Source organism: Myotis myotis, unplaced genomic scaffold (genome assembly GCF_014108235.1).
Source record: "Myotis myotis isolate mMyoMyo1 unplaced genomic scaffold, mMyoMyo1.p scaffold_m19_p_6, whole genome shotgun sequence".
Classification (NCBI taxonomy): domain Eukaryota; kingdom Metazoa; phylum Chordata; class Mammalia; order Chiroptera; family Vespertilionidae; genus Myotis; species Myotis myotis.
Genome location: NW_023416368.1, coordinates 38,812,173 through 38,836,026, shown reverse-complemented (window position 1 = coordinate 38,836,026; position 23,854 = coordinate 38,812,173). Strand labels below are relative to the sequence as shown.

Sequence of the window (23,854 nt, the reverse complement as noted above, 5' to 3'; positions counted from 1 at the left end):
TGCTTGCTGTGCCTGGAAACTTCCCCCTGAGGCTTTAGTACAGATATTGCCTCCTTGTAGAGTCTTTCCTGACCCCCTGTCTTAGTCAGCTCAGGCCGCCCCAGACCGGGGGCCATTTGTTTTCTCACTGTTCTGGATCCCAGATCCAAGATCAAGGTGTCGGCAGTTTTGGTTTCTTTAAGGCCTCTCTCCTTGGTTTGCAGGTGGCCATCTGTCTTCATATGGTCTTTCCTCTGTGTACATGAGCCCCTGGTATCTCTATGTACAAATTTCCCCTTAGAAGGACTTCACTCAGGTTGGATAAGGGCTCTCCCTAATGGCCTTGTTTTAATGTAATCGTCTATTTAAAGGCCCTATCTCCAAATACAGCCACATTCTGAGGACTTCAACATATGAATTTTGTGGAACACATACTTCAGCCCATAGCACCCCCTTATCTAAATAGGGTCCCATCTGGTCCTCTTGAGGCACTTATCAAGTGAGCATTCTTTCTCTCTTTGGTGTTTTTGGGTTTTGGGGGTTGTGTGTGTGTGTATGTGTGGTTTGTTTGGGTTTGGTTTTTTTTTGCTTTCGTGACACATACTAGAATGTAAGTTCCAGGAGCATCAGGGTCTGTCTGTTTCACCGTTTTTGCCCCTGGTCTTAGCACACAGAAGGAAGGCATTTGATGAATTTGTACCTAATGACTAATGAATGGTGTCCCAAGAATCTTCTTGCTGCTGGCAGGGCACCACCTTCCTCTGGGTTTCCCTATAGGAAGCAGGCCCCCAGGAGGGAAAGCCCTTAGCTGTCTGAGCCGTGCCCACCTTTTCTGTTGTAGGTCGGAGGCCAATGACCTAGCCCTGAGGCTGGCCCGCCAGTACACAGGACACTGGGACGTGGTGGTATTAGACCAGTAAGTGCCGTTCCCAGAAGCTTGGGCCCACCACTTGTTGGGGATCAATGAGGCTCTAACTTTGGGTGCCTTGGGCAGGAAGGATGAGGGACCATCGCTGCAGAGACTCCCCAACACACGCCACGGGGCTCTTTTCCCTGGTCTCTTCTAGGAGGGCAGCTTCTGGGGAGCTGAGAAACCTTTGTGAGGGGTTAAGAGTTGGCCCCACATTTGAGGTATTAAGACTGTTCCGACAGGGGCTCCCATGTAGTGAGTATGCGCTGCACAAGGCCCAAGCCCAGGGTCAGCGCCTTAGCACATCTAAGGTCATTACAACCCTGAGGAGAAGCCACTGTACAGAGGAGAGAACTGACCCAGAGAGCCTAAGTGATTAGCCCCTGGTACACGGCCAGGAAGCGGCCTCACAGGAAGTCTTACTGACCCCACAGCCTGTGCTCATCCCCAGACCTAGGCCTCAGGGGCTATGGCAGAAAGGTGTGTCTCCTGAGGAGGGTAGATGCTTGTCAAAGACAGGCCAGAGACTCGCGCCACCTGGGCCTGAGCCCACCCTCCCTTCTCCCCCCCAGTGCTTATCACGGTCACCTGAGCTCCCTGATCGACATCAGCCCCTACAAGTTCCGGGACCTGGATGGCCAGAAGGAGTGGGTCCATGTGGTACGCACAGCCCAAGGGGGCAACAGGTCGGTGACCACCCCGAGCCTATATGACACGGAGCTGTCACTCCCCACAGGCACCTCTCCCAGACACATACCGGGGCCTCTACCGGGAGGACCACCCCAATCCGGCTGAGGCCTATGCCAGTGAGGTGAAACGTGTGGTCAGCAGTGCACAGGAGCAGGGCAGGCAGGTAACTGCATTTACATGGGTCTAGCCCAGCCAACAGTGAATATCACTTCCTCTGTCACCAGCTGGTGCTAGATACAGGGAACCCGGTGAGACTCTGGACTAGAGATGTGTCCTGGGCGTGCTGGGAGTCCTGGGGCCCAGGCTGGGCTGGTTTTGATTGTGAAGGAGGGTCCTTCGAGAAGGTGCTGCCTGATTTCAGTAACATGAGCTGAGACAAGCAGGCCACAAGGCCAGAAAGGTTGGCAGAGCCAGATCTGGGAAGCCTGGCCTGTGTGTTTCAGATGCTCTACATCTACTTATATAAAACCAGGAAAGTGGTTGCTCTGGTGGCAGCAGGGGTGGGGGGCCGGTTTTCTACCCCATTGACCTTTCCCTCATCCGGCTGGAGCTTCTAAAGAAGCTCTAAGGCAGAACATAGTTTGGAAGTCATTACTGTAGGCAGAAGGGGTCATTAAAGGGTTTTAAACAAGATGAGCTCAGTGTCTGAGTTGAGGCATCACCCTGGTGGCCAGTTGGAGGATGCACTAGAAGAGGCATCCAGTTTGAAGACACTGGCAGGAGGCCAAGGCAGAAACTGGCAGATCTGTGGGAGGCAGAAGTGTCCAGGTGGATGGCAAGGAGTGGGAGCAGAGATGATACAGAGCAAGTCAGGCTGTGCTGACTAATGGATAAAGGAGGGGGCTGGATCAGGGATGGGGCAGATGGGAGAGTTGGGAGTCACCAGATGGGGGCAGGGGAGAAACAGGCTTGTGGGGGAGAAATCAGTGGATTTTTTCTGAGGCATGCTAAGTACAGGAGTCTGGAGGCATCCAGGTTGTAAGAATTGGTTTGAGGCCTGAAAGAAAACAGAGTCTCAGACGTTCAGATGTGATGAGGAGCCCGAACTAGGGGTGCAACAGTGATGGTAACTCATCCTGCGTGGAGCCAGCCCTGAGCCAGCATCAGCAGGACTCTCAGTTTGCCTCTCAGCACCTCCAGGTCAGTGTTCCTGACATCTCGTCTTGTCCACAGATTGCCGCATTCTTCGCTGAGTCTCTGCCCAGTGTGGGCGGGCAGATCGTTCCCCCTGCTGGCTACTTCCCGGAAGTGGCAGAGTAAGGAGGGGCAGCTCCAGGGAGGCCAGGGCTGTAATGCGGTTTCCCAACCTTTGTTCCAAATGACAACCTCCATCTCACCTGTTTGCCAGAGTTTTCAAAGCCCCTGAAAAAATAGTGGCCCCTAGCAGGCCAGCCATCTGCCCAAGGCCCCAACCTTACTGTTGGCAGAGCCAGGATTCAGAGTCCCAAGACCTCCCAGCTCCTGTTCTGATCCCTCTCACCACAGCCGTCCCCGTCCCCATCAGCTGTCAGCCTTCTGTCCTCTGCCACAGGCACATCCGCAAAGCTGGAGGAGTCTTTGTTGCAGACGAGATTCAAGTGGGCTTTGGCCGAGTAGGCAAGCACTTCTGGGCCTTCCAGCTGCAGGGGGAAGACTTTGTCCCTGACATTGTCACCATGGGCAAGTCCATTGGCAATGGCCACCCTGTAGCCTGCGTGGCCACAACCCAAGCTGTGGCGAGAGCATTTGAAGCCACCGGTGTCGAGTACTTCAACACGGTGAGTGAAGGCTCCGGGGAGCACTGAGGGTTCTGATAGGCCCCAGACAATCTGAGCAAAGGCCACAGACCTGGCACTGAGCCACCACAAAGATGTCTAAGATGCTGTGGGGGTGGGTGGGGGCCGGGGAACGGTTAAAGCAGGTCAGAGGATAATAACGCCAAACCTCTTTAAAGTTAGTATCAACCCAAGAGCTGTGGCAAGAGATCATGCCTTATAAAATATATAGAAAGAAAACTCTCCCTTCCAGCAGAAGCTGCCTACTGTGTACAAGACCCTGTGCTAAAAGCTGATGAAAATGCACGAGGACCTGTGTGGGTGATGGCCTAGGATTAGCGTTCGTGTTGCAGTAGGAGCGTAGAGGTGCGGTGCAGGGTTGAGCTTTCCCTAAGTGAAGTGGATCCTCGGGTTGGAGGAGAAGCCACGGCATGTTCAGTGGTGCCAAGAGCGCAGTTATGTGGTGGGCGATGGGAGCATAGTGGTCAGCAGGTGGCCTCATGGTAGAAGAGCAGAGAGTCTGGACTAATCCCCAGGGCTGTGAGGAACCAGGGAAGGGTTTTAGTCTGTGAGAGACGAGATTGAAATATGCTTTAGAAGTTCTCAGTGTGGAGAAAGACTACAGGTAGGCAATTGGTCCAGGCAAGAGAGAAGGAGCCCAAATCTGGACACGGGCTACAGGGAAGAATAGGGAAGGACAGAAAGTTGAGGGAACGAAGAACACACTGTCACCTCCCAAAAAAGAGTCAGTTTGAATGGGGGCCTGAAACATGTCAAGATTGGGCAGGATGGTTGAGATTTGTCAGAGGTTATTAAGGACGAAGGCTGGTGCTCTCAGCAAACTCACCACATACCCAGCAGAGACGTAGGTAGACGCCTCTGCCCTAAACAAGTTCACTGTTCAGAGGGGAGATGGGCTCATAAACCCCTGCTCACATGGTGTGGAAAGATTTAACGGAAGTATTGTGTTCACAGTGCCAGGAGAGCTCAGGGATGCAGGTAAGAGGACAAAGAAGAGGAATGGAAGGAGCAGGGGAGGATTCTTAAGGATGTGGAAGGATGAGGAGGAATTGGCCCTGCGAGGAGGAAGGAGTGGGTTGTGTTAGGTGAAAGACAACCCAGTGGAGCCAGAGCCTGGTGCTTGTGTCTGTCTTACTTGAAGTGCACATAGATTATGGAGTCAGTCCATGGCTCACGAAAGATCATCATCTGCTCTCGCAGAGTCCTCTTTTAGTTCATCAGTTAATTGGTTACTTTCATTCTGAGACAAGCATCTGAGAAGCCATCATCCCAAATAAAAGTTAGGACCTTGACAATAACCTGCATCTATTTATCCATATGGTTGCTCCCAGACCCTGCCTCCCCCAGCCCAAGTAGCCATCACTCTGAACCCCTTATTCATTAGTTACTCTCATTTTTTTAACTTTATAAGTGTATCTTGCTGCATGTATGTAGTCTTTAGGGATTTGTGTGTTTTTTCACCTAACATTATATTACTAAGAGTCATCCCCATCTCTTGTCACTGAAGTTCATTTGTTTTGACTGCTTTATAATTATCCCATTGTATAAACTACTTTGGTTTATTTGTACAATCCTGTTGATGTGCTTTGCAGTTGTACTCATGGTTTTTGCTACTGTGAACAGTGCTGATATGAACCATTTTTATAAACTCTGTTGTACATGTGCAAGAGGCTTTTTTAGGAATAACCTAAGAGTGGAATTGCTGGTCATGTTCACCTTCATTTTGAGATAATGACATCTGTTTCCCAAAGTAGGTCACAAGTTAACATCCCACCAGCAGGTATAAGAGATTCTGTAGGTCAACATCCTCTTCAACACCTCTTAATTTGTGCCAGTCAAGTGGGGTATAAAGTTGTAGCCCCTCAAATCAGGGAATTTTTTTAATATGCCGTTCCCTGATTTCAACTTACCTGAAGCATCTCTTCATATGTTTATTGGCCATGTGCTTCTTCTGTGAAATGCCTGGGTTTTTTTCTTTATTCCATGTTTTGATTGAATTACTAGTGCTTTTATTTATTTGGGGGGGTTTTATGTGTGCATTTGTGTATACATGTATAATTACACAGACACATAGTTACATAGGGCTTTAGTTGCATAGGACTCTTGAAACTTTTTATTTCTTCTTGAGTTAGTTCTGGTGGGTTGTATTTTCTTAGGAATTTTTCATCTGAGTATTCAAAATTGTCAATCTATATTTCTTGTTAATACTTTCTTAATATTTTTTAATCTTTATCATTATGTTCCCTTTACTTTTACAATAATAGTTCTTTGAGTCCTTTTCTTTCCTTCTGCTTTCTTTGGGGTTTGTTCTGTTGTGGTTTTTTGTTGTTGTTGTTTTTATTTCCTAAAATGGATACTTAACTGTTTTCTTTTTTTCCCTTTTTTCCAATATATTTTTATTTTTTATTTTTTTAATTATATTTGTATTGATTTCAGAGGGGAGAGGAGAGGGAAAGATACAAACATCAATGATGAGAGAGAATCATTGATCAGCTGCCTCCTGCACACCCCACACTGGGGATCAAACCGTGACTTCCTAGTTGATGCTCAACCACTGAGCCATACTGGCCAGGCTGTTTTCTCTATTAATATAAATATTTAAGCCTGTCTATTCCTCTTAAAGCACAACTTTTACATTGTATCCTACTAATTTTAATATATAGTGCTCAGTTGGTTGAGTGTCCCATGCACCAAAAGATTGCTAGTTTGATTCCCCATCAGGACACATGCCCAGGTTTTGGGCTCAGTCCCCAATAGGAGGTGTGCAGGAGACAGCCAGTCAATGATTCTTTCTCATCATTGATGTTTCTATCTCCCTCTCCTATCCTCTCTGAAATCAATAAAAAATAATTTATTTTAAAGAGACATTACAGAGTTCTGCAAGAATTTAGAGAACACACATTTTTCTTGAGGACATGTAGAACAATCACATACCAACTCATGAACAAAGAGATCAGGGTTCAATTCCCAGTCAGGGCACATTCCCAGGTCACTGGCTCAATCCTCAGTAGGGAGCACGAAGGAGGCAGCCGATTGATGTTCCTCTCTCATCAATATTTCTGTCTCTCTATCCCTCTCCCCTCCTATCTCTAAAATCAATTAAAAATATGTTTTTTAAAATATGCAATATAGTATTTTTTTTTAATCCTCACCTGAGGATGTTTTTCCATTGATTTTTAGAGAGAGTGGAAGAAAGAGGGAAAGAACTATTGATGTGAGAGAAACACATCCATTGATTGCCTCCTGCACAAGCCCCAACCAGGGCCCAGGCCAGGGAGGAGCCTGCAACTGAGGTACGTGTCCTTGACAGAAATCGAATCCGGGACCCTTTGGGCCACAGGCCAACACTCTTTCCACTGAGCCAAATTGGCTAGGGCTGCAAAGCAGTATTTTTAACTATAGTCACCATGCTGTGTTTTATTTTATGGACTTACTTATGTTTATAACTGGAAGTTTGTACCTTTTTGACCACTTTCACCCATTTTACCTACCCTCTTTGTCTTTTGATCATTTGATTATGTTGTATCCAGATATGGAACTCATTATTCTACTTTAGGTTCACTGAGTTTCTTGGATGTATAGGTTGTTGTTGGATTTGGGTTTTCTAAATCAAATTTGGGAAGGTTTTGACTATTATTTCTTCTATTTTTCATTCTGCCCCGTTCTCTCTCTCCTCTCCTTCTGTGACTCCCATTGACATATGTTGGTGTGCTCAATTGTGTCTCACTTGTCTCTAACGCTCTGGGTTTTGCGGGTTTTGTTTTCATTCCTTTTTCTCTCTGGTTTTCACACTGGACAGTCTCAAGTGACATATTTCTAGTTTGCTGATCCTTTCATCTGCCTGTCCAAGTCTACTGTTGAGCCTCTCTAGTGAATTTTTTATTTCAGTTACTGCACTTTTCAACTCCAGAATTAGTTTGGTTCTTTTTTTTTTGTTTGGTTTGGTTTTGTTTTGTTTTGTTTTTTAAATATATTTTATTGATATTTTACAGAGAGGAAGGGAGAGGGATAGAGAGTTAGAAACATCAATGAGAGAGAAACATAGATCAGCTGCTTCCTGCACACCCCCTAATGGGGACATGCCCACAACCAAGGTACATGCCCTTGACGGGAATCAAACCTGGGACCCTTCAGTCCGCAGGCCGACGCTCTATCCACTGAGCCAAACCGGTTAGGGCTGGTTCTTTTTTCTAATTTCTATTTATTGATATTCTGTATTTCAGTGGTTCTCAACCTTCCTAATGCCGCAACCCTTTAACCCTTTGCGGTCGTATTAAATTTGGACGTGGGTGTCGTACTGGTCGGAATTAATTTCCATTGAAAGAGCAGTGATACATAACATGCAAGATTATGAAGGATAAACAAGATTTATTAATTCTTTTTTGGAACTACGTCACTACTAGTAGAATCACTACAAACGTTATCACTTTCTACGTCAGAGTCAGTATTCAAGGTGCCAAAATAAAACTCTTCATCATTACTTTCAGATTCGCAGTACACTTCTTTCGGTAACTTTCTTTTTGCCATTTTGGAGTATTATTTTGAAATATCTTAACAAGCGAGAATGCCTAATTACAGTTAAACGTAATTTGTAAAGCTTTATTTGAAATTCTGCGAAGTATCTCCAAAGCTTGTCGATTTCTTCACTCTCAAAAGGCGACTGGCTCTCCACGGTGTTTTGCATGGCGAGTGTGGAACGACCGCGTTTGTTTATATTGAGCTTTGATATCTCCAATTTGTCGGGGCAATGTTTTGGTTCGTGACAAGGTCGCTTACACACTTAAGAGCTTTCAGAGAAATTATGAACTGATACATGAATGAATAGAGTTAAGATTCATACGGTTCCTTGCGGTAGTGGCTGAGAGCAGACATACGACTGGAACGGTAAAAAAGCTTTGGTGGCTGAGAGTAGACAAATGACTGCAAAGGGTTAATACAGTTCCTCATGTTGTGGTGACCCCCAATTTCATTGTTACAAATTGAACATAATTAAAGTATAGTGATTAATCACAAAAACAATATGTAATTATAGATGTGTTTTCCGATGGTCTTAGGCGACCCCTGTAAAAGGGTCGTTTGACCCCCAAAGGGGTCATGACCCACAGGTTGAGAACCACTGCTGTATTTGGTGAGACCTTGTTTTCATGTTTTGCATTTTAGCTCTTTTAACATATAACACTTAAAGCCTTTGTCTAATAAGGCCAAAATCTGGGCTTCCTCAGGGACAGTTTCTATTGTTTGCTTTTCCTCTCCGCCTACCCATATGCACCATGCTTCCTTCTTTCTTTTGTGGACAAAAAGGGGGTGCTATAATAAATGATAATGTCTGCCTGGCCAGTGTGGCTCAGTAGTTGAGCGTCAGCCTATGAACCATGAGGTCACGGTTCGATTCCCAGTCAGGGCACATGCCCGGGTTGCGAGCTCAATCACCAGTAGAGGGCGTGTAGGAGGCAGCCTTCAATGATTCTTTCTCTCCATTGATGTTTCTATCTTTCCTTCTCCCTTCCTCTCTGAAATCAATAAAAAAAAATTTTTTTTAATCATAATTTCCCAACTGGGCAGTTCACAGTGGATAGTCACACCCTGGCCTATAAGTTTTTTTTCTTTTTGCCTATAACTTCTAAGCAAAGGTTTAAGCAAGCCTGCCCACTGTTCTTGTGTATCTAAGTTAAGACAGACACCTTTAAAATGCCAGAATAACCCTTAACCACCCTCAAGAGAGCACATAATCTTAACTACCCTATAATCCAATCCCTAAAACCACCTTCATCTAATCTTATATTCCCTTAATTTCAAATACATAAAATAAACTCCAAAACTGTCATAATCTTGAGCATTTGAGATCTTGCTTGTCTTGTCAGTTTTGGCTCAAGTACTCATAAAAATTCTCTACAGCCTGGCTGGGTGGTTCAGTTGGTTAGGGCATCACTCTGATGCACTGGGGTTACTTGTTTGATCCCTGGTCAGGGCCAGTGTGGTACTCAACCAAGTGAGTGCATTGTTAGGTGGAACAACAAATCAATGTTTTTATCTCTCTTAAATCAGTAAATTAAAAATAAATATTCTACAGGTTTGGACGTTTTCTTTCGTCAACACTGCATGTTTAAGGTTTTTTGTTGAAAACTGAACATCCTATATAATAAAAGCCTAATATGCTAAGTGTCCAGTTGATCGGCCGGCCATTCAACCAATCAAAGCGTAATATGCTAATGATATGCTAAGGCTGCTCAACCACTTGCTATGATGTGCACTGAGCACCAGGGGGCAGTCAGTTGACTGGTCAACCAGTCGCCATGATGTGCACTAACCACCAGGGTAGATGCTCTGACTGGTAGGTTAGGTTGCTGCTGGGGTCCAGCCAATCGGAACTGAGTGAGATGGGCCGGACATGCCCTGGAGCCCTCCCACAGTCCCTCCCTGCTGGCCAACCTCCTGTGTCCCTCCCTGGCTACAGTCGTGCACCAGTGGGGTCCCTTGGCCTGGCCTGCGCCCTTACAATCCAGGACCCCTCAGGGGATGTCAGAGAGCCAGTTAAGGCCCGGTCCCAGAGGCCAGGCCAAGAGACTCCACTGGTGCACAAATTTGTACACCAGGCCTCTAGTTTTAAATAATATAATGTGGCAACTTCGGAAATCATAGTATCTCCTTGTAGTTTGTTATTGCTTTTTGTTCTTTGTATAATGCCTTCTTTGAACTAATTCTGTAAATCTGTGTTCTTTGTTATGAGTAGCCACTATAGTCTCTGCTTGGTTAGCTTAGTAATTATTGAATGACTGGGCAGACATCTCCTTAAATGCCCGGAACCAAGAGGTCTCTCAGCCTTTCACAAGGGTTGATGTGTTGTGGTGTGGGTTAGGGCAGGGGTGGGCAAACTTTTTGACTCGAGGGCCACAATGGGTTCTTAAACTGGACCAGAGGGCCGGAACAAAAGCATGGATGGAGTGTTTGTGTGAACTAATATAAATTCAAAGTAAACATCATTACATGAAAGGGTACGGTCTTTTTTTTTTTTTTTTTAGTTTTATTCATTTCAAACGGGCCAGATCTGGCCCGCGGGCCGTAGTTTGCCCACGGCTGGGTTAGGGTGTGCTTCCACACTCAGCCAAGCACTTGACAACTCTGCCTTAGCCTTTCCTTCCTCCTCCTTCGGAGCCTCAAGCCTTTTCAGATCTTTCCTGAACATGAACTTAGCATTGGGCATGAGCATATCCCTACACATATGCATGGCCTTCTAGATTTCCAGAACTGTGTCAAAGCTTTTGTTCATTTTCTTTCTATTGTCCCTCTGGGGTGATCTTGGGGGAAAGGCCTATCTATTGTGCTAGTTGAGCATCTTGGGCAGGTCATGATTCTACACCAAAGACACACTACCTTTTAGCGAGTTCATGGTTAAATAATATACAATATGTAGCCTCAATGTATCCTTTGTCCATTCCACACATAATTTGTTTTTAACCTATCAAAAAGCTGCCTCGTAGCTGAATCACCTTGGTAGCTTTTTGTGGTCTCAAGTATGGGGCTATGCATACAAATTTTCAAGATAATCTACAGGATACCACTACACACCCATTAGAATGACTACAATTAAAAAGACTGACAAGCCTGGCCTGGGTGACTCAGTTGGATGGGCATTGTCCCATGCACCAGGAGGGATGTCAGTTCAATTCCCGGTCAGGACACATGCCCGGGTTGTGGACTTGATCCCCAGTAGGCTGCGGATTGATGTTTCTCTCTCTCCCTTTCTCTCTCCAGAACCAATGAGAAAACATTTAAAAAACAAACAAAAGACTGACAATTCCAAATGTTTTTAAGGATGTGAAACTACTGGAATTTCATAAATCTATGAAAGTAATGATACCACTACTTTGGAAAACTTTGTTTTTTATAAAAATCAACTATATATTTATATAATCCAGCAGTCTGGTATTTACCCAAGAGAAATGAGAATGTATGTTTACAAAATAACTGTTATAAATATTAGTTTTATTCTTAATAGTAAAAAATCAAAATAACCCAAGGGTTCATCTACAGGAGATTGAATAAACAAATTGTGGTATGTCCATACAGTGGAATGTTATGCAACAACAAAATGAACTAACTACTAATACACAATATGGATAAATTTCAAAAACATGTTGAGCAGAAGCAGCAAGGCACAAAGGGGTACATATTCTGTAATCTCATTGTATGACATTCTGGAAAAGGCAAAACTGTAATGATAGAAATCAGATCAGTAGTCGCCTGGGCCAGTAGTGAAAGGGGATACAACTCTGGAAAGTGATAGAAATGTGTTGTGTCCTCATTGTGGTAAAGGTTCTAGTTTTACACATTTGTCAAATTGTATTGAACTACAGTCATGCACAGCATAATGTTTTGGTCAACAAGCGACACATTGATGTAAGAACATCTGAACCTGTGCCAGTCAGTTTGGCTTAGTGGTTAGAGTGCCAGTCTGCGGACTGAAGGGTCTAAGGTTGGATTCTAGTCAAGGGCACGTACCTCCATTGCAGGCTCCATCCTCGGCACCAGTCGGGGCACGTTCAGGTGGCAACCAGTCAATGTGTCTCTCTCACATAGATGTTTATCTGTCTTTACCCCTCTCTTCCACTCTCTTTAAAAAAATTAAAAAAAAAAATCAATGGAAAAAATACCTAGGGTGAGGATTAACAACAAAAAGTGAAGAGAATTTTTATAAAAAATTGAGCCAAAATTATGTCAGCCCTGGCCAGCGTAGCTCAGTGGTTAGATTGTTGGCCTGATAACCACAGGGTCTCAAGTTCTATTCCCATCAAGGGCACATATCTAGGTTGCAGGTAGGATACCTGCAGGAGGCAACCAGTTGATGTGGCTCTTTCACATCGATGTCTCTCTCCCTCCCCCTTCCCTTCCATGAAGCCCACCCTGTGTGACAGAGTGGTTGAGCATGGACACATGAACCAGGTGGTCACGGTTCAATTCCCACACATGCCCAGTTGTGGGCTTGATCCCAGAAGTGTGCATGTAGGAGGCAGCTGATCAATGATTCTCTCTCATCATTGATATTTCTCTCTCCCTCTCCCTTAAATACTTATTAAAAAAATAAAATCAATGGAAAAAATATCGTGAGGCTTAACAAGAACAAAAAAATTATGTCTAACCACTGTGTTTTAAAATATTTAATGTTATGTTAGACTAATTATTTAATGTCAACTGTAATTGAAAAATTAAAATAACAAAGACGGGGGAAATATTTGAGCCAGAGGACACACCTGGAAGCAAGATCTCAACAGAATGAGAAAAGTGCTTCCAAGAATAGCATTTTGCAGCTTTTGTGCATTTGGAATTAAAGAGGGAACTAAGGAAAATTACAGCCGACAGATGTGACTCACTGGTTGAGCACAGACCTATGAAACAGGTCATGGTTTGATTCCTGGTCAGGGCACATGTCCGGGTTGTGGGCTCAATCCCCAATAGGGGGTGTGCAGGAGGCAATTCTCTCTCATCATTGATTCTCTCTCTCTCTCTCTCTCCCTCTGCTGGACATCTGACATGCCCTTTGCCCCTGGCTCAGTTTGGGGGCAACCCAGTGTCCTGTGCAGTGGGGCTGGCCGTCCTGGATGTCTTAGAGAAGGAACAGCTGCAGGCTCATGCTGCCTGTGTGGGCAGCTTCCTGATGGAGCTCCTCCAGCAGCAGAAGGCCAAGCATCCTATCATCGGGGACATCAGGTGAGTCTTGGGGCAAGTCACCGCCCACTAACGAAGCACCTGCAAGAGGCCTAGATTCATTTCTTCTTTCACCTCCTAACCACCTGGGATGGTGGGAGTCTCCACAAGGAAAGAAGTGAAGCACCTAGAGGGGCTGTTGTCCAAAGTGGCACTTCTAGGGAGGGGAAAAGTCAGGATCAAGTAGCTCTGACTCCCTGCCCCTCTATCTTTCCTCTGTCAAAAGTGAGGGCCCTTCCCCATTGCAATTACTTCCTAGACACACACCACCACCACCACCAGTTCCTGTGACTCTGTCCCCAGGAGACAGAGGTACAAGCCCTGGTGGACTTTCCAATGGGGCTTGGCTGAGACCCAGGCACAGGGCAAGTGTTAGGCCTGTGGTCCCTCAGGCCTGGACTCCTGAGATGTCACCTTCTGCTCCAGGGGCGTCGGACTTTTTATTGGTGTGGATTTGATCAAAGATGAGGCCACAAGGATGCCAGCCACTGAAGAAGCTGACTATTTGGTATCCAGGTACTTTTTCTTCAAGCAAGTTGCCTTTGCAGAGCTTCTCCAGGGCCACACCAGGGACAGGGGATGGACAGGACTCCTGCTCGTCTGGGTGGGTATGTCTAGATGGAACATCATCTCTGGACTTAGAAGCCCCCTGCCCAAACCAGTTCACATTTTTCACTTGAATCCAGGTAGGACTCCAGCCTCAGCACCTTTCTCCCCTTTTATCTCCATTCCTCACGCCTATCCTTTCCCCCACCTCAAAAAATCCTTGGGAAATGTGTATCATTCTGCGTTTGGAATTCACATAAAACAGTAAGGATGTAAAAAAAATCTTCCCCTCCATGAAGTTTTTTGAGATTGACTCCTCCCCTAAGTGACTATCCAGTCCCTGCCTTCTCTCTGCTGGTCAGACACATCTGCCCACTCAGCTACCCCATGCTCACCCCACCCCAGCCTCAGCTCAGGAATCCAGCCAGCATGGCCCATTGGAAGGAATCAGATTTGAGGCCCAGCCTGATTTCCTCCATCTCATAGCCACTTGTGATTTCTCCAATTCAGCTAGGAATCTGTTACCAAGAATTTGGTGTTTTATCTCTAGTAGGTGGTAGACCTGAATTTGAAGTCCAGACTTTATTCTTTTTCTGTTTTAATATACTTTTATTGATTCAGAAAGGGAGAGAAACATCAATGTTGAGAATCATGATTGGTTGCCTCATGCACACCCCCTACTGGGGATCGAGCCCACAATCTGGGCATGTGCCTTTGACTGGAAATTGAACCTGGGACCCTTCAGGCCGATGCTCTATCTACCGAACCGAACAAGCTAAGGCCAGGCCTATTCTTTCTAGCACTGCCATAGTCTGGGACACCATGGCTCCTAACGAGACTTAACATAAATTTTAAAAAATGTAAATGGGCCGAAACCGGTTTGGCTCAGTGGATAGAGCGTCAGCCTGCGGACTGAAAGGTCCCAGGTTCGATTCCAGTCAAGGGCATGTACCTGGGTTGCGGGCATATCCCCAGTAGGAGATGTGCAGGAGGCAGCTGATCGATGTCTCTCTCACATCGATGTTTCTAACTCTCTATCTCTCTCCCTTCCTCTCTGTAAAAAATCAATAAAATATATTTTTTAAAAAAAAGTAAATGGAACCTGGCTGGTGTACCTCAGTGGTTGAGCATCAACCTATGAACCTGATCAATTTGATTCCCTGTCAGGACACATGCCTGGGTTATAGGCTCAATCCCTGGTGGGGGATGTACAGGAGGCAGCTGATCAATGATTCCCTCATCGGCTCTATCTTTCTACAATCACGTTAGACCCCTTCTCTCAGTAGCCAAAATGCCTTCCTAGGTGGGACTGGGGGGGGGGGGGGGTAGCACTGAGAAAAAAACACTGGTTTGTCATTCCACTTTTTTATGCATTCACTTGCTGATTCCTTTATGTGCCCTAACTAGAGATCAAACCTGCAACCTTGGCATGTCAGGACAACAGTCTTACCAACTGAGCTACCTGGCCAGGGCAGCTTCCTAGGTTAAAAGTATAAATGTGGAATATTACAAATCACTGTCTTACATATCAAAGACAGTATTAAGTATGGTAAAGTCATCCTCCTAAAAAGAACTGGAAATTAAACTGACAAGAACTGTCTGGAAATTACATTACCTGTGTGCAGAAAGCAGGGGAAGTTACTAAAACTAGATAAGGGGATGGAGTTCATTGTACCACTTTGTAATGTTGGACATTTTCCATACATTTACAAAGCAAGCCATACACATCACATAAACCATACATGAAGTGGGAAACGCAGGGACTACAGACTAGACTGGAACTCCAGGGGCAGTTAAGACTATGCCCCTTCTCAGGGCCAGGTCCATATGAGCCATTCACACCAGGGCACAAAGGATGGGAATAAAGTTTTGCAAGGGGGTAGCCAGTGCCCCATGCAGGGGGCGGGGGGGCCTGTGAAGGGCTCCAAGAGCAGTGTGGCTGGAAACCTAGCCAAGTGGCCAAAGCCAGGTGCAGGAAAGCCTGGAAGACCATGTGAAGGGCCCTGGGCTGGTGGTGTAGCAAGGCTCTGTTATGTCCTGTCCTACAGGATGAAGGAAAACTACATTTTGCTAAGCACTGACGGCCCTGGGAGGAATGTCCTGAAGTTTAAGCCCCCAATGTGCTTCAGCCTGGACAACGTACAACATGTGGTGGCAAAGCTGGATGCCATCCTAACAGGTAAGCGTAAAGCCCCGTGTCCAGCTGACCATGTGCCCAGGACCCAGCCCAGCAGCTACAATGGTCTAGTGTACTCAGGGGAAGGGGGTGGAACAGCTGAGCTAGGTATCCTCTGGACAGTGCAGGAAGCAAGGAGCTCAAGTGGAGAGGGGGGTCTTACTGACCCAGGTCACTTCTATTTCTGCCTGTGCTGGTGGGGCTTCCCAAGCACTGGGGAGGTGGGAGCTGAGCCACTCCCAAGGGCTATGCATGCAAAGCTGTGGGCAGGGGTGGCCCCCTAAATAGGCAAAGTCCCCTCTCTTAGATGATCAGAACCACCCCTCCCTGTCCTCCACCTCTGGGCTATTTCACTTCTGCCCCCAGGGCTCCAGAGCTGATTGGGAAGTGGTATAAAACTTGCTGGATGAGGTGAGGCACACTAGCTTAGGTTTCCTATAGGAGCCTCTGGTTGAATCTGGGTCTTGGGAAACTTGAGGGCAGGCTTTATCCTTTGGGAATATTGTTGCTGATCCTGTGGCTGGTGCCACATATATATAGGTCAAGTGTGGGGGATCATGGCCCTATCCAGTGAGCCCAACTCCAAACTGCCATCCAAGAAGCTTAGACACTGAAGGCAGGAGGAGCCTTTAGCAGAAGAGAAAGGTTAACCAGTTTGGGTGGCCATGGGGTCTTTTTCAGACATGGAAGAAAAGGTGAGAAGTTGTGAGACACTAAGGCCCCAGCCCTCTGGTAGCCCTGCCCTGTCATGTCCTTTACTAGGTGAGTAGGCCACAACTGGGTTCCTGAACCATTCTGTACCCCCCAGGAAACCAAGCTTTTTTTTTGTAAATTTTGTTTCAAGTAATGTCCCCCTCCCATAGGGTACTTCCAACATTGGGAGGCTCTGGCTACCTTGAACTCTCTCCACACACCCCTGCCAGAAAATCTCCCAACTGTTTGCATTTGTTGGCTGAGGCAAGAGGGCAAGAGCAGCCACGTCCTCCCCAGCCAGTTCCTTCTAGGAGTGAGGGGAAACAAAACTCCTTTTCAGGCTCCAACCACCTAGAGCCAGTCCCACAGCCTGCTGCCTCCTCTTGCCACCAGACTTGAGGTGCTCCAATCCAGCAGCAAATAGGTGCTGCCGGAGTAGGCTATTACATTTCAGCCAGGAGGGGGCATCCTTGATTGTAGGTTCACTGTCCTGGAAGACAGAACCCCGTTTTAAGAAAGGCGTTCTAAGGTGTCTCAGAATTCCTACTGCACAATTTTCACCCCCATGAACAGCTGCCTTACACCTCCAGCCATTTCCTTCCTTTAAAGGGGCCCAAGTCCTACGCACCGCATATCCCACACTCACCCAGGCTTAGGGGTTTTTACATTTTTATTTCAAAAGCTTGGATAGCTTCAATATCCAGGTCGTGGCAAAATCAGGACACGTGTAAAATACCTTACAATACATTAGATTCCCAAAAGGTACCAAAAAGTACAGTAAAATTAACACTTCCATTACAGGAAATGTATGACACAAATAATATAAAATTAAAAGGTGAAAAAAGGTGACACTGGTTTCCTAAGATAGACTTTTTTACAACCAGGGTCCACAGGTCCAGGATGCAGAGCGGCAGCAGGAAACTGACCCTCCCACCTGGTTCTGGGTAACCCGGTAATAAAATCAGCCCACAAAGCCGCTCTGGCCTCTGAGACACCACACGCTGCCTAAAACAACTAGAGCTCTGGAAATAGTAAACAAGAGAGTGATTTCCAGGGGGGAAATTTTAAATAAGATGCACATGGGACAGGCCATAGAAAGTATGCCAAGTTAAATTTGGTACATAATTGTTTGTGTTCACTCAATATCCAAACAAAGCGTGTGCGGTCAGACGGGCACTCTTGCCGAAGCCTCAGTATGGCTTGTAGTTATTCTGATGGCCACCACGTCGCTGGCTCTTCCCGTAATTCGTACTACCCTGACCTAGGGACAAGAACAACAATGATAGCAGCTAGATTTATTGAACATTTATTCCTGTGCCAGGCGCTTGGCTCAAATCCTCACCAGAGCCAACACCCCTGGGGCAGGCTACAAAGCCCAGCCTGTCTGACTCCAAAAGCCCCTGCTGCCAGTGACCCCTGCACTTTCTGTCCTGCCTCCCAGGTGGGTGACTGGATGGGGCCTCCCTCTCTCCTACTTACTGTAGTCGTATCCGGGGCCGTAGCCGTAATAGCCATAGGGCGAGTAGTCGTAGCCGCCATAGCCGGGCCCGTAGCCCTGCTGGTAGCCGTAGCCCTGGTTCCAGTAGTTGCCGTAGCCCTGATTCCAACTCTGACTCTGACCTGTGGGGGGAGCAGGGCACAGGGGCCCATGGACCATTTAGCACACGTAGGAGCTAGGATGGAGGAAATCCTGCCCTTTGGGTGGCGGGGTTACTATGGCAACTCAGAAGTAGAAGCCAAGGAAGGGGCTGCTGTCCTGATTTAACAGAGCCCTAACCTGACTCTGCACTTAGACCCAAGCTGCAGAGGAAGACATAACGGAACCTAACTTCTCTCAGGGCCAAAGAGGCAGGGACTCATTCTCACTCAAATCACCCTCTGATTACCCAAATCCTCTCTGGCAGCTTGGCCTTAAAAAAGATAGAGTTCAGGCTTTGGAGTCAGAGGGCCTAGGGCAGAAGGAGATAAAGCGCCTGGCACAGACAGCCCTGCCCTACCTTCTGCCCGCCCACCCACCCATGGGTGGACCAAGACTCAGGACAGCCAGAGAGCCCATCAGGCTCCTCACCCCTCCCCTCTCAAAGTACAATATAAATCTTCCACTGCCCTGGGGCCCCAGACCACATGGGAAATATGGGCTCTTCCACTCCAACCAACAGCAGCAGCACAGCCCGGACCCAGGAGAGCCATTCCTGTCCCTGCCCACCCTGCCACACCAGAGACCAGAGTAAGCCCCCAAGACAGGCATGGAAGCTCCATGCAGGCAGGGAAACCAGGCCCATATTCATCCGTGTTCCACTCACCTCCTCCACTTCCACCGCCACCACCACTGCCTCGGTTCCCTCTGTTGCGGTTTCCACGGCCCCCAGAGCCATACTGCTGCTGTTGATAGACTTTTCTGGGCAGAGCCACCTTGATTTCACACTACAAGCCAAGAGGACAGGAAGTCAGGCCACTGGGACAAGTTCTGGGGGGAGAGACTGTAAATGAAGGTCGTTGTGCACAAACATTCAGACCTGGTCCGTCTTAATAATAAAATATGGTAGGGTGTGAAACCACATTTGGGCTAGAAGTTCTGAGAACCATAACTAAAACCTAAACAAACCAAGATTCACATTAGAGCCTTTTTGGCTCAAACCTTCCCCCAGAGAATGTACTGGGAATGATGGATACAAACCCAGGGTTAGGACAGCTCCATGTTTAACAATTGGGAGAGGGACAGCAGGGCCAATGCCAGCTCAGTATAGCAAAACACACCAACTGTCAGGTCTACTACCACCTTAGTCCTACACTAAGCAGGGAGGTCAGAGGCTACCCGGATGAGAGCCAGAGAATAAGTACATTTTCTGATTTTACTTTTTTACAGGAAAAAAAAAATGAAGCATCCTACTCAAATGTATAGTGGTGACCCTGACTTCCAACTTACAGAGGAAGAAAGCCACTGAGGCTCAGGGCAGAGCTTGCCTGAAGCCAAACTGCTACCGCTATCCCTCCCCCAACCACTGGTCTGTATTTGGGATGGGCCAAAAGCCCTATGTATGTCCCCCAGAGTCTGTGTCTGCTTAGCTCAAAAACCTGCCCACTGTGGGTGGAGGTAGGGTCAAGAACCGTCCAGTGCTCCTGTTTAAATAAATTAGAAGTGTATTTTTAGAAGTACACTGAAAAAAGAACAAAATAAAAATAAAACCCTGGCTGGTGTGGCTCAGTTGGTAGGATATTGTCCTGTCCACTGAAGGGTTGCTGATTGACTCCTAGTCCAGGCACATGCCCAAGTTGCTGAGTTGCTGGCTGAATCCCTGGTGGGGGTATGGAGGAGGCAGCCAATTGATGTTCTGCGCTCACATCAATGTTTCTCTCCCTTCCCCTCTCTGAAAATCAATTTTAAAAATAAAAATTTTTAAAAGGGGGGGACATATCTGTAATACTTTTAACAATAAAAATAAAATTAAAAAAAATGCTCTCCCTCCCTAGCTTTCATGTCCCCCTCTACACCTACACCACCACCCCCTATGCCTTTTCCTTTCCCTCTAAGTTCCAAGGGCCCTTCTTTTGCTTTTTTAACTTGTTTTCTGAGCCTACACAGCCCAACTAGCTCACTTCTACTACCTCTAACTTTCTAAATGAACTTTCTCTTATAATTTGAAGAAATAAAATAAAAAATAAAGTACCCTGACACATACTTTGCCCCCAACTAAGACCAGTGAAAAAACATTCCACATAGCTGTCCCCATATAAGCATACTCCTATAAAACTGGCAAATTACCCCCACCAGTGATGCAATCTGATGTTTTCTACCCTACCGAAATACAACTAAATAAAGCATTTCAAGACCCACTCCCAGCAGTGACTAGTACTGCCCTCTAGGTTCTTCCTGCCCATTTTTCATTATGGCAGGAAAAAAAGGCCTGGCGATATCCCTATCCACTGGGCTAGCTAATGGATGGTGTCTTTTCCAAATGTCCCCTAGGATCCAATCTCATTTTACATGAAATTTAAGAGTCCAATCCAATCTTTCTAAATTCCCAGCCAGGGTACCGAAGTTTTCAGGAGCCCCACCCTACCTGTCCAACTTTATCTGGCTGCCACTCCGGCACAGACAGAGCCTGTCACACCCTGCCACACCCTCAACACGCAACTGCCACCTGGAAAATACTTAAAAAAGCCATACTACCCTCTCTCTAGACCAGAGTTCAGGTGTGGTAACAGCTATATTTCTCACTTCTATTCATTCGAAGGCAAACTGGCCCTGGGTATAAATGAGCCAGGACCCTGGGGGCTCTTTGGGAAGGATCTTGCTAGGATGGATTTGACTAAGCCAGTATCCAAAGGGGATGGAGAAGAATAAAGATTTGGTTTTGGAAGCAATAAGATAGAAAAGCTCTGCAGCAGTTTCTATAGTAAGCAGGACTTCACTGCCAGGGAAAGAAATCAGTGAACGGCTAAGTTCCAAAATCTTCTGAGAACTGCAAATCTTAGACTCTAGATTCAGACCATCTTAAGCTCTAGCTTTAAAGAGACTACTCAGCATACTACTCTGTTTTTACTGCCAGGCTAAGAGCTCCTTGAAGGCCAGAACCATCTGCCCCCAATCAGGGCAGCAGACCATCAGAGAAACAATGGGGTCTCACTACCCTGGAGAGCCCTTGGAGGCAGCCCAACCCCTAAGCCACACCTGCAAGGGGCAGACCTCTCTCAGCAAGAGGCCAGACACACATTAACTGCAGACACTTTACCTTACTTCCACTAATGGTGTGGAACTTTTTCTCTAGAACCTTCTTCACAGGTTCTTCCTCTTCTTTAAAGGTGATGAAAACAAAACCTCGTCGTTTGTTTGACTTTGGATCCATTGGAAGATCAATGGCCTCGATCTGTAAACACAGGCAAAAGCTCAGGACCAGTACCTCCCCAGGGCTCACAGGGAACTGGATGGAGAAAAGGTCCATGAAGGCCAGAGAACGATAAAGCAGCCTGGCTGAGGAGGGTTCCTCGAGTCAGCCAAGGCGGTCACGGACCAGGAAGGCCACCTCAGGGCAGAGGGCAGGCCACTCACCTCCCCAAACTCGCCAAAGTACTCTCTGATTTTCTCCTCAGTGGCTTCAGGATTCAGACCCCCCACAAAAATTTTCTTTACAGGCTCCTTCTTCATGGCCATAGCCTTTTTGGGGTCAATGACACGGCCATCCAGCTTGTGCTCCTTCTGGTCGAGGACCTGTTCCGACAGAAGGAAGTTGGGTTCTAACTCAGCGGCATGACTCTATACAAGGCTCTTCTCTTTGAGCCATGGAACCCCCAACACAGGTACACAAAATGTTTCATCCCCTCCAAACTCTAACCCCAACCTGACTTTCCAACCCAACCATCAAATGTCAAGCACAACTGGTTTACCTGTAAATCAGTCCTCACCACCCCGACTTTTCCCATGTTATCCTGTACACCCTCCTCCTGCCTCGGCAGTTCCAGCTTAAGGCCTATCTCCAGAAGTAAAGCCGCAGTGACTGAAGGAAACTGGGCTGCTTGGGGTCAGAATCCTTACTCCACCACTGAGCCACCTGTGTGAGCTTTTCTACTTCAGCTTCTGAACCCTAGCTTGTTTTCTGTAAAATGAAGCTAAAATGCCTATCTCATAACAACCTTGGACTCTCCTCCAGTCCTCACAATAGTGTTTGCAGTGTCCAGAATAGGCAGAGGAAGGCAATACATGTCCACTCTCATCTTCCTGTACCACTCCAGCCCACTCACTACCCTACTACAAGGAACTGCTTTTCTCAAACACTCAACCATGTGCAGAACACACAAGCTACTCTCTCCAAGAGCAGCGTCCTTAGAATTTACTCCTTATATAAAGTACCCAGCTTACCTTCTCCACACTAGCTGCATCTTTGAAGAGAATAAACCCAAATCCTCTTGACCGGCCAGTGTTGGGATCCATTTTTATTGTACAGTCAACGACCTCTCCAAACTTGGTAAAATAATCCTTTAGGTCCTTTTTGCTGGTATCCCAGCTCAGGTGACCAACAAACATTTTTCTGAAATGGTAGGGTGAGACACATAGCCACAAGTCTTATAAGAAAGCTGTGATTTTATGAGGACTGGCCCTAGCAAAGCTTTCACTGAGAAGATCAGAAATAAAGCCACAACCTGGAACAAGACTCTCCCTTGAGCCCCTAAGGGCTCTATCTTTGGAAGATGTTAAATCTCTACTACTCTCCCAAACTCAACTTTGACGCTAACCAAGTTTCAGGAGACAGCAAACCCCGACCGGGCGAGGGAAAGGAAGGACAGCCTGGCCGGGGTACAGGCTCTGAGCGCTCACAACGGAAAGCAATTTGTGTAACAACCAGGTATCAAAAGGCTACCGTCTCCGCCATTCCCTGCCACTTCCGAAAATTCGCTCTCAAGGAACCAGCAGCTTCCGGGTGCCCAGACCGTAACTCCGCCCTCGGTCGGCGGCGGAGGAAGGAGTCCGCGGCCCCGGCACGCGCCAACTCCGCCCCCGCGGCCCGGACCTGCTGGGCCCGAGGCCCCAGGGCACTCCCCTTCCGGGCGCCCGGCCCGTCCCTGGCGCCGCGCGAGAGGCCCCGGGGCGGCGCCAAAATCGACCCAACAAACTCCTACAAACTCGAGCGCGAGCGGCGGCAGAGAGGGTAGGCGCGGAGAACAAGTCCGCTGCCCGAGCCGCCCCGGCCGCCTGCCCCTCCCCCTGCCGCGTGGCGCCAACAAAAGGCGGCCCCGGAACAAAGGCGGCGTCCGGTCGGCCCTTGGCCGCACCTACCCCGCGTCCTCCTCTTCCTTGCTAGCGTTGATCTTGTCGCCCTCGGCGCCGTTCTGGTTGCCCGCCGGAGGTGCCGCGCTCCCGCCTCCAGCGCTCGCCGCGGCTCCGCTGCCCGGCCCGGCCGGCGACTCGCCTTCGGTGGCGGCCTCGTGCCCGTTCTCGGTGGCGCCCGTCGTCTCCATGAGCTGCTCCTCACCGGTTTCCGACATTAGACCGGAGCGCGGCGGCCCCTGCAACGAGCGGCCACAGCACGTCAGACCCGCGCGGCTCCCGCCGCCTGCCCCCCGCAGCCCGCGGCCCGGCCGCTCACCTCGCCGCCGGTGACGCCGCGAGGCCCGCTCGTCCCCACCCGCCGGGAAAGTGCCACGAGGCTCCGCCGCGCTCAAGCTCGCGCTGCCCGGTCTCCCCTCCCTCCGCCAACGGAGCTGCCGCAACTTCGCGCGCTCCTCCTCGACCACCGCTGCACGGAACCCACCGCCCAAAAGACTTGCTTAGGCCCGCACGGTACCGCCGCCTGACAATGCCGACTCGTGGCGCTCTTTATAATGCCGGAGCCGGGGCGCCCACCTCGCAACAAGAGGCATGCTCACTGGCTGTGCCCGTCCGTCATT

The 23,854-nt window shown here is 47.8% G+C and overlaps 2 protein-coding genes across 13 annotated transcripts in view; one reads left to right on the top strand and one right to left on the bottom strand.

Moving 5' to 3' along the window:
- The window catches only part of PHYKPL (5-phosphohydroxy-L-lysine phospho-lyase), a 24,826-nt gene extending 4,922 nt beyond the window's left edge, over nucleotides 1-19,904 (top strand). The window contains exons 4-13 of one of the 9 annotated variants that reach the window (XM_036315673.1): nucleotides 821-895; nucleotides 1,462-1,549; nucleotides 1,626-1,742; nucleotides 2,753-2,835; nucleotides 3,111-3,336; nucleotides 12,905-13,059; nucleotides 13,483-13,572; nucleotides 15,651-15,781; nucleotides 16,460-16,540; nucleotides 19,338-19,904. In XM_036315673.1, the coding sequence (XP_036171566.1) occupies nucleotides 821-895; nucleotides 1,462-1,549; nucleotides 1,626-1,742; nucleotides 2,753-2,835; nucleotides 3,111-3,336; nucleotides 12,905-13,059; nucleotides 13,483-13,572; nucleotides 15,651-15,781; nucleotides 16,460-16,540; nucleotides 19,338-19,351 (1,060 nt within the window). In that variant the 3' untranslated portion in view covers nucleotides 19,352-19,904. Of the gene's footprint in view, nucleotides 1-820; nucleotides 896-1,461; nucleotides 1,550-1,625; nucleotides 1,743-2,752; nucleotides 2,836-3,110; nucleotides 3,337-12,904; nucleotides 13,060-13,482; nucleotides 13,743-15,650; nucleotides 16,542-17,792; nucleotides 17,914-19,337 lie in introns of those variants that run through there. The other 8 variants (XM_036315672.1, XR_004968501.1, XM_036315675.1 and 5 more) reach the window with 8 other exon arrangements.
- Nucleotides 16,822-23,854, bottom strand: HNRNPAB (heterogeneous nuclear ribonucleoprotein A/B). Of its 4 annotated transcripts, none has more exons than XM_036315681.1 (8): nucleotides 23,554-23,806; nucleotides 23,244-23,473; nucleotides 22,329-22,497; nucleotides 21,522-21,680; nucleotides 21,205-21,339; nucleotides 18,775-18,895; nucleotides 17,951-18,091; nucleotides 16,822-16,961 (listed from the first exon to the last, which is right to left on the bottom strand). In XM_036315681.1, the coding sequence occupies exons 2-8, from the start codon at nucleotides 23,450-23,452 to the stop codon at nucleotides 16,954-16,956; spliced, it is 942 nt and encodes a 313-aa protein (XP_036171574.1). In that variant the 5' UTR covers nucleotides 23,453-23,473; nucleotides 23,554-23,806; the 3' UTR covers nucleotides 16,822-16,953. The 4 variants fall into 4 exon arrangements, with proteins under 4 accessions (XP_036171574.1, XP_036171573.1, XP_036171572.1 ...); XM_036315680.1 differs by lacking the exon at nucleotides 16,822-16,961 and adding an exon at nucleotides 17,124-17,732 and having other exon boundaries at nucleotides 23,719-23,854; XM_036315679.1 differs by lacking the exon at nucleotides 16,822-16,961 and adding an exon at nucleotides 17,124-17,732.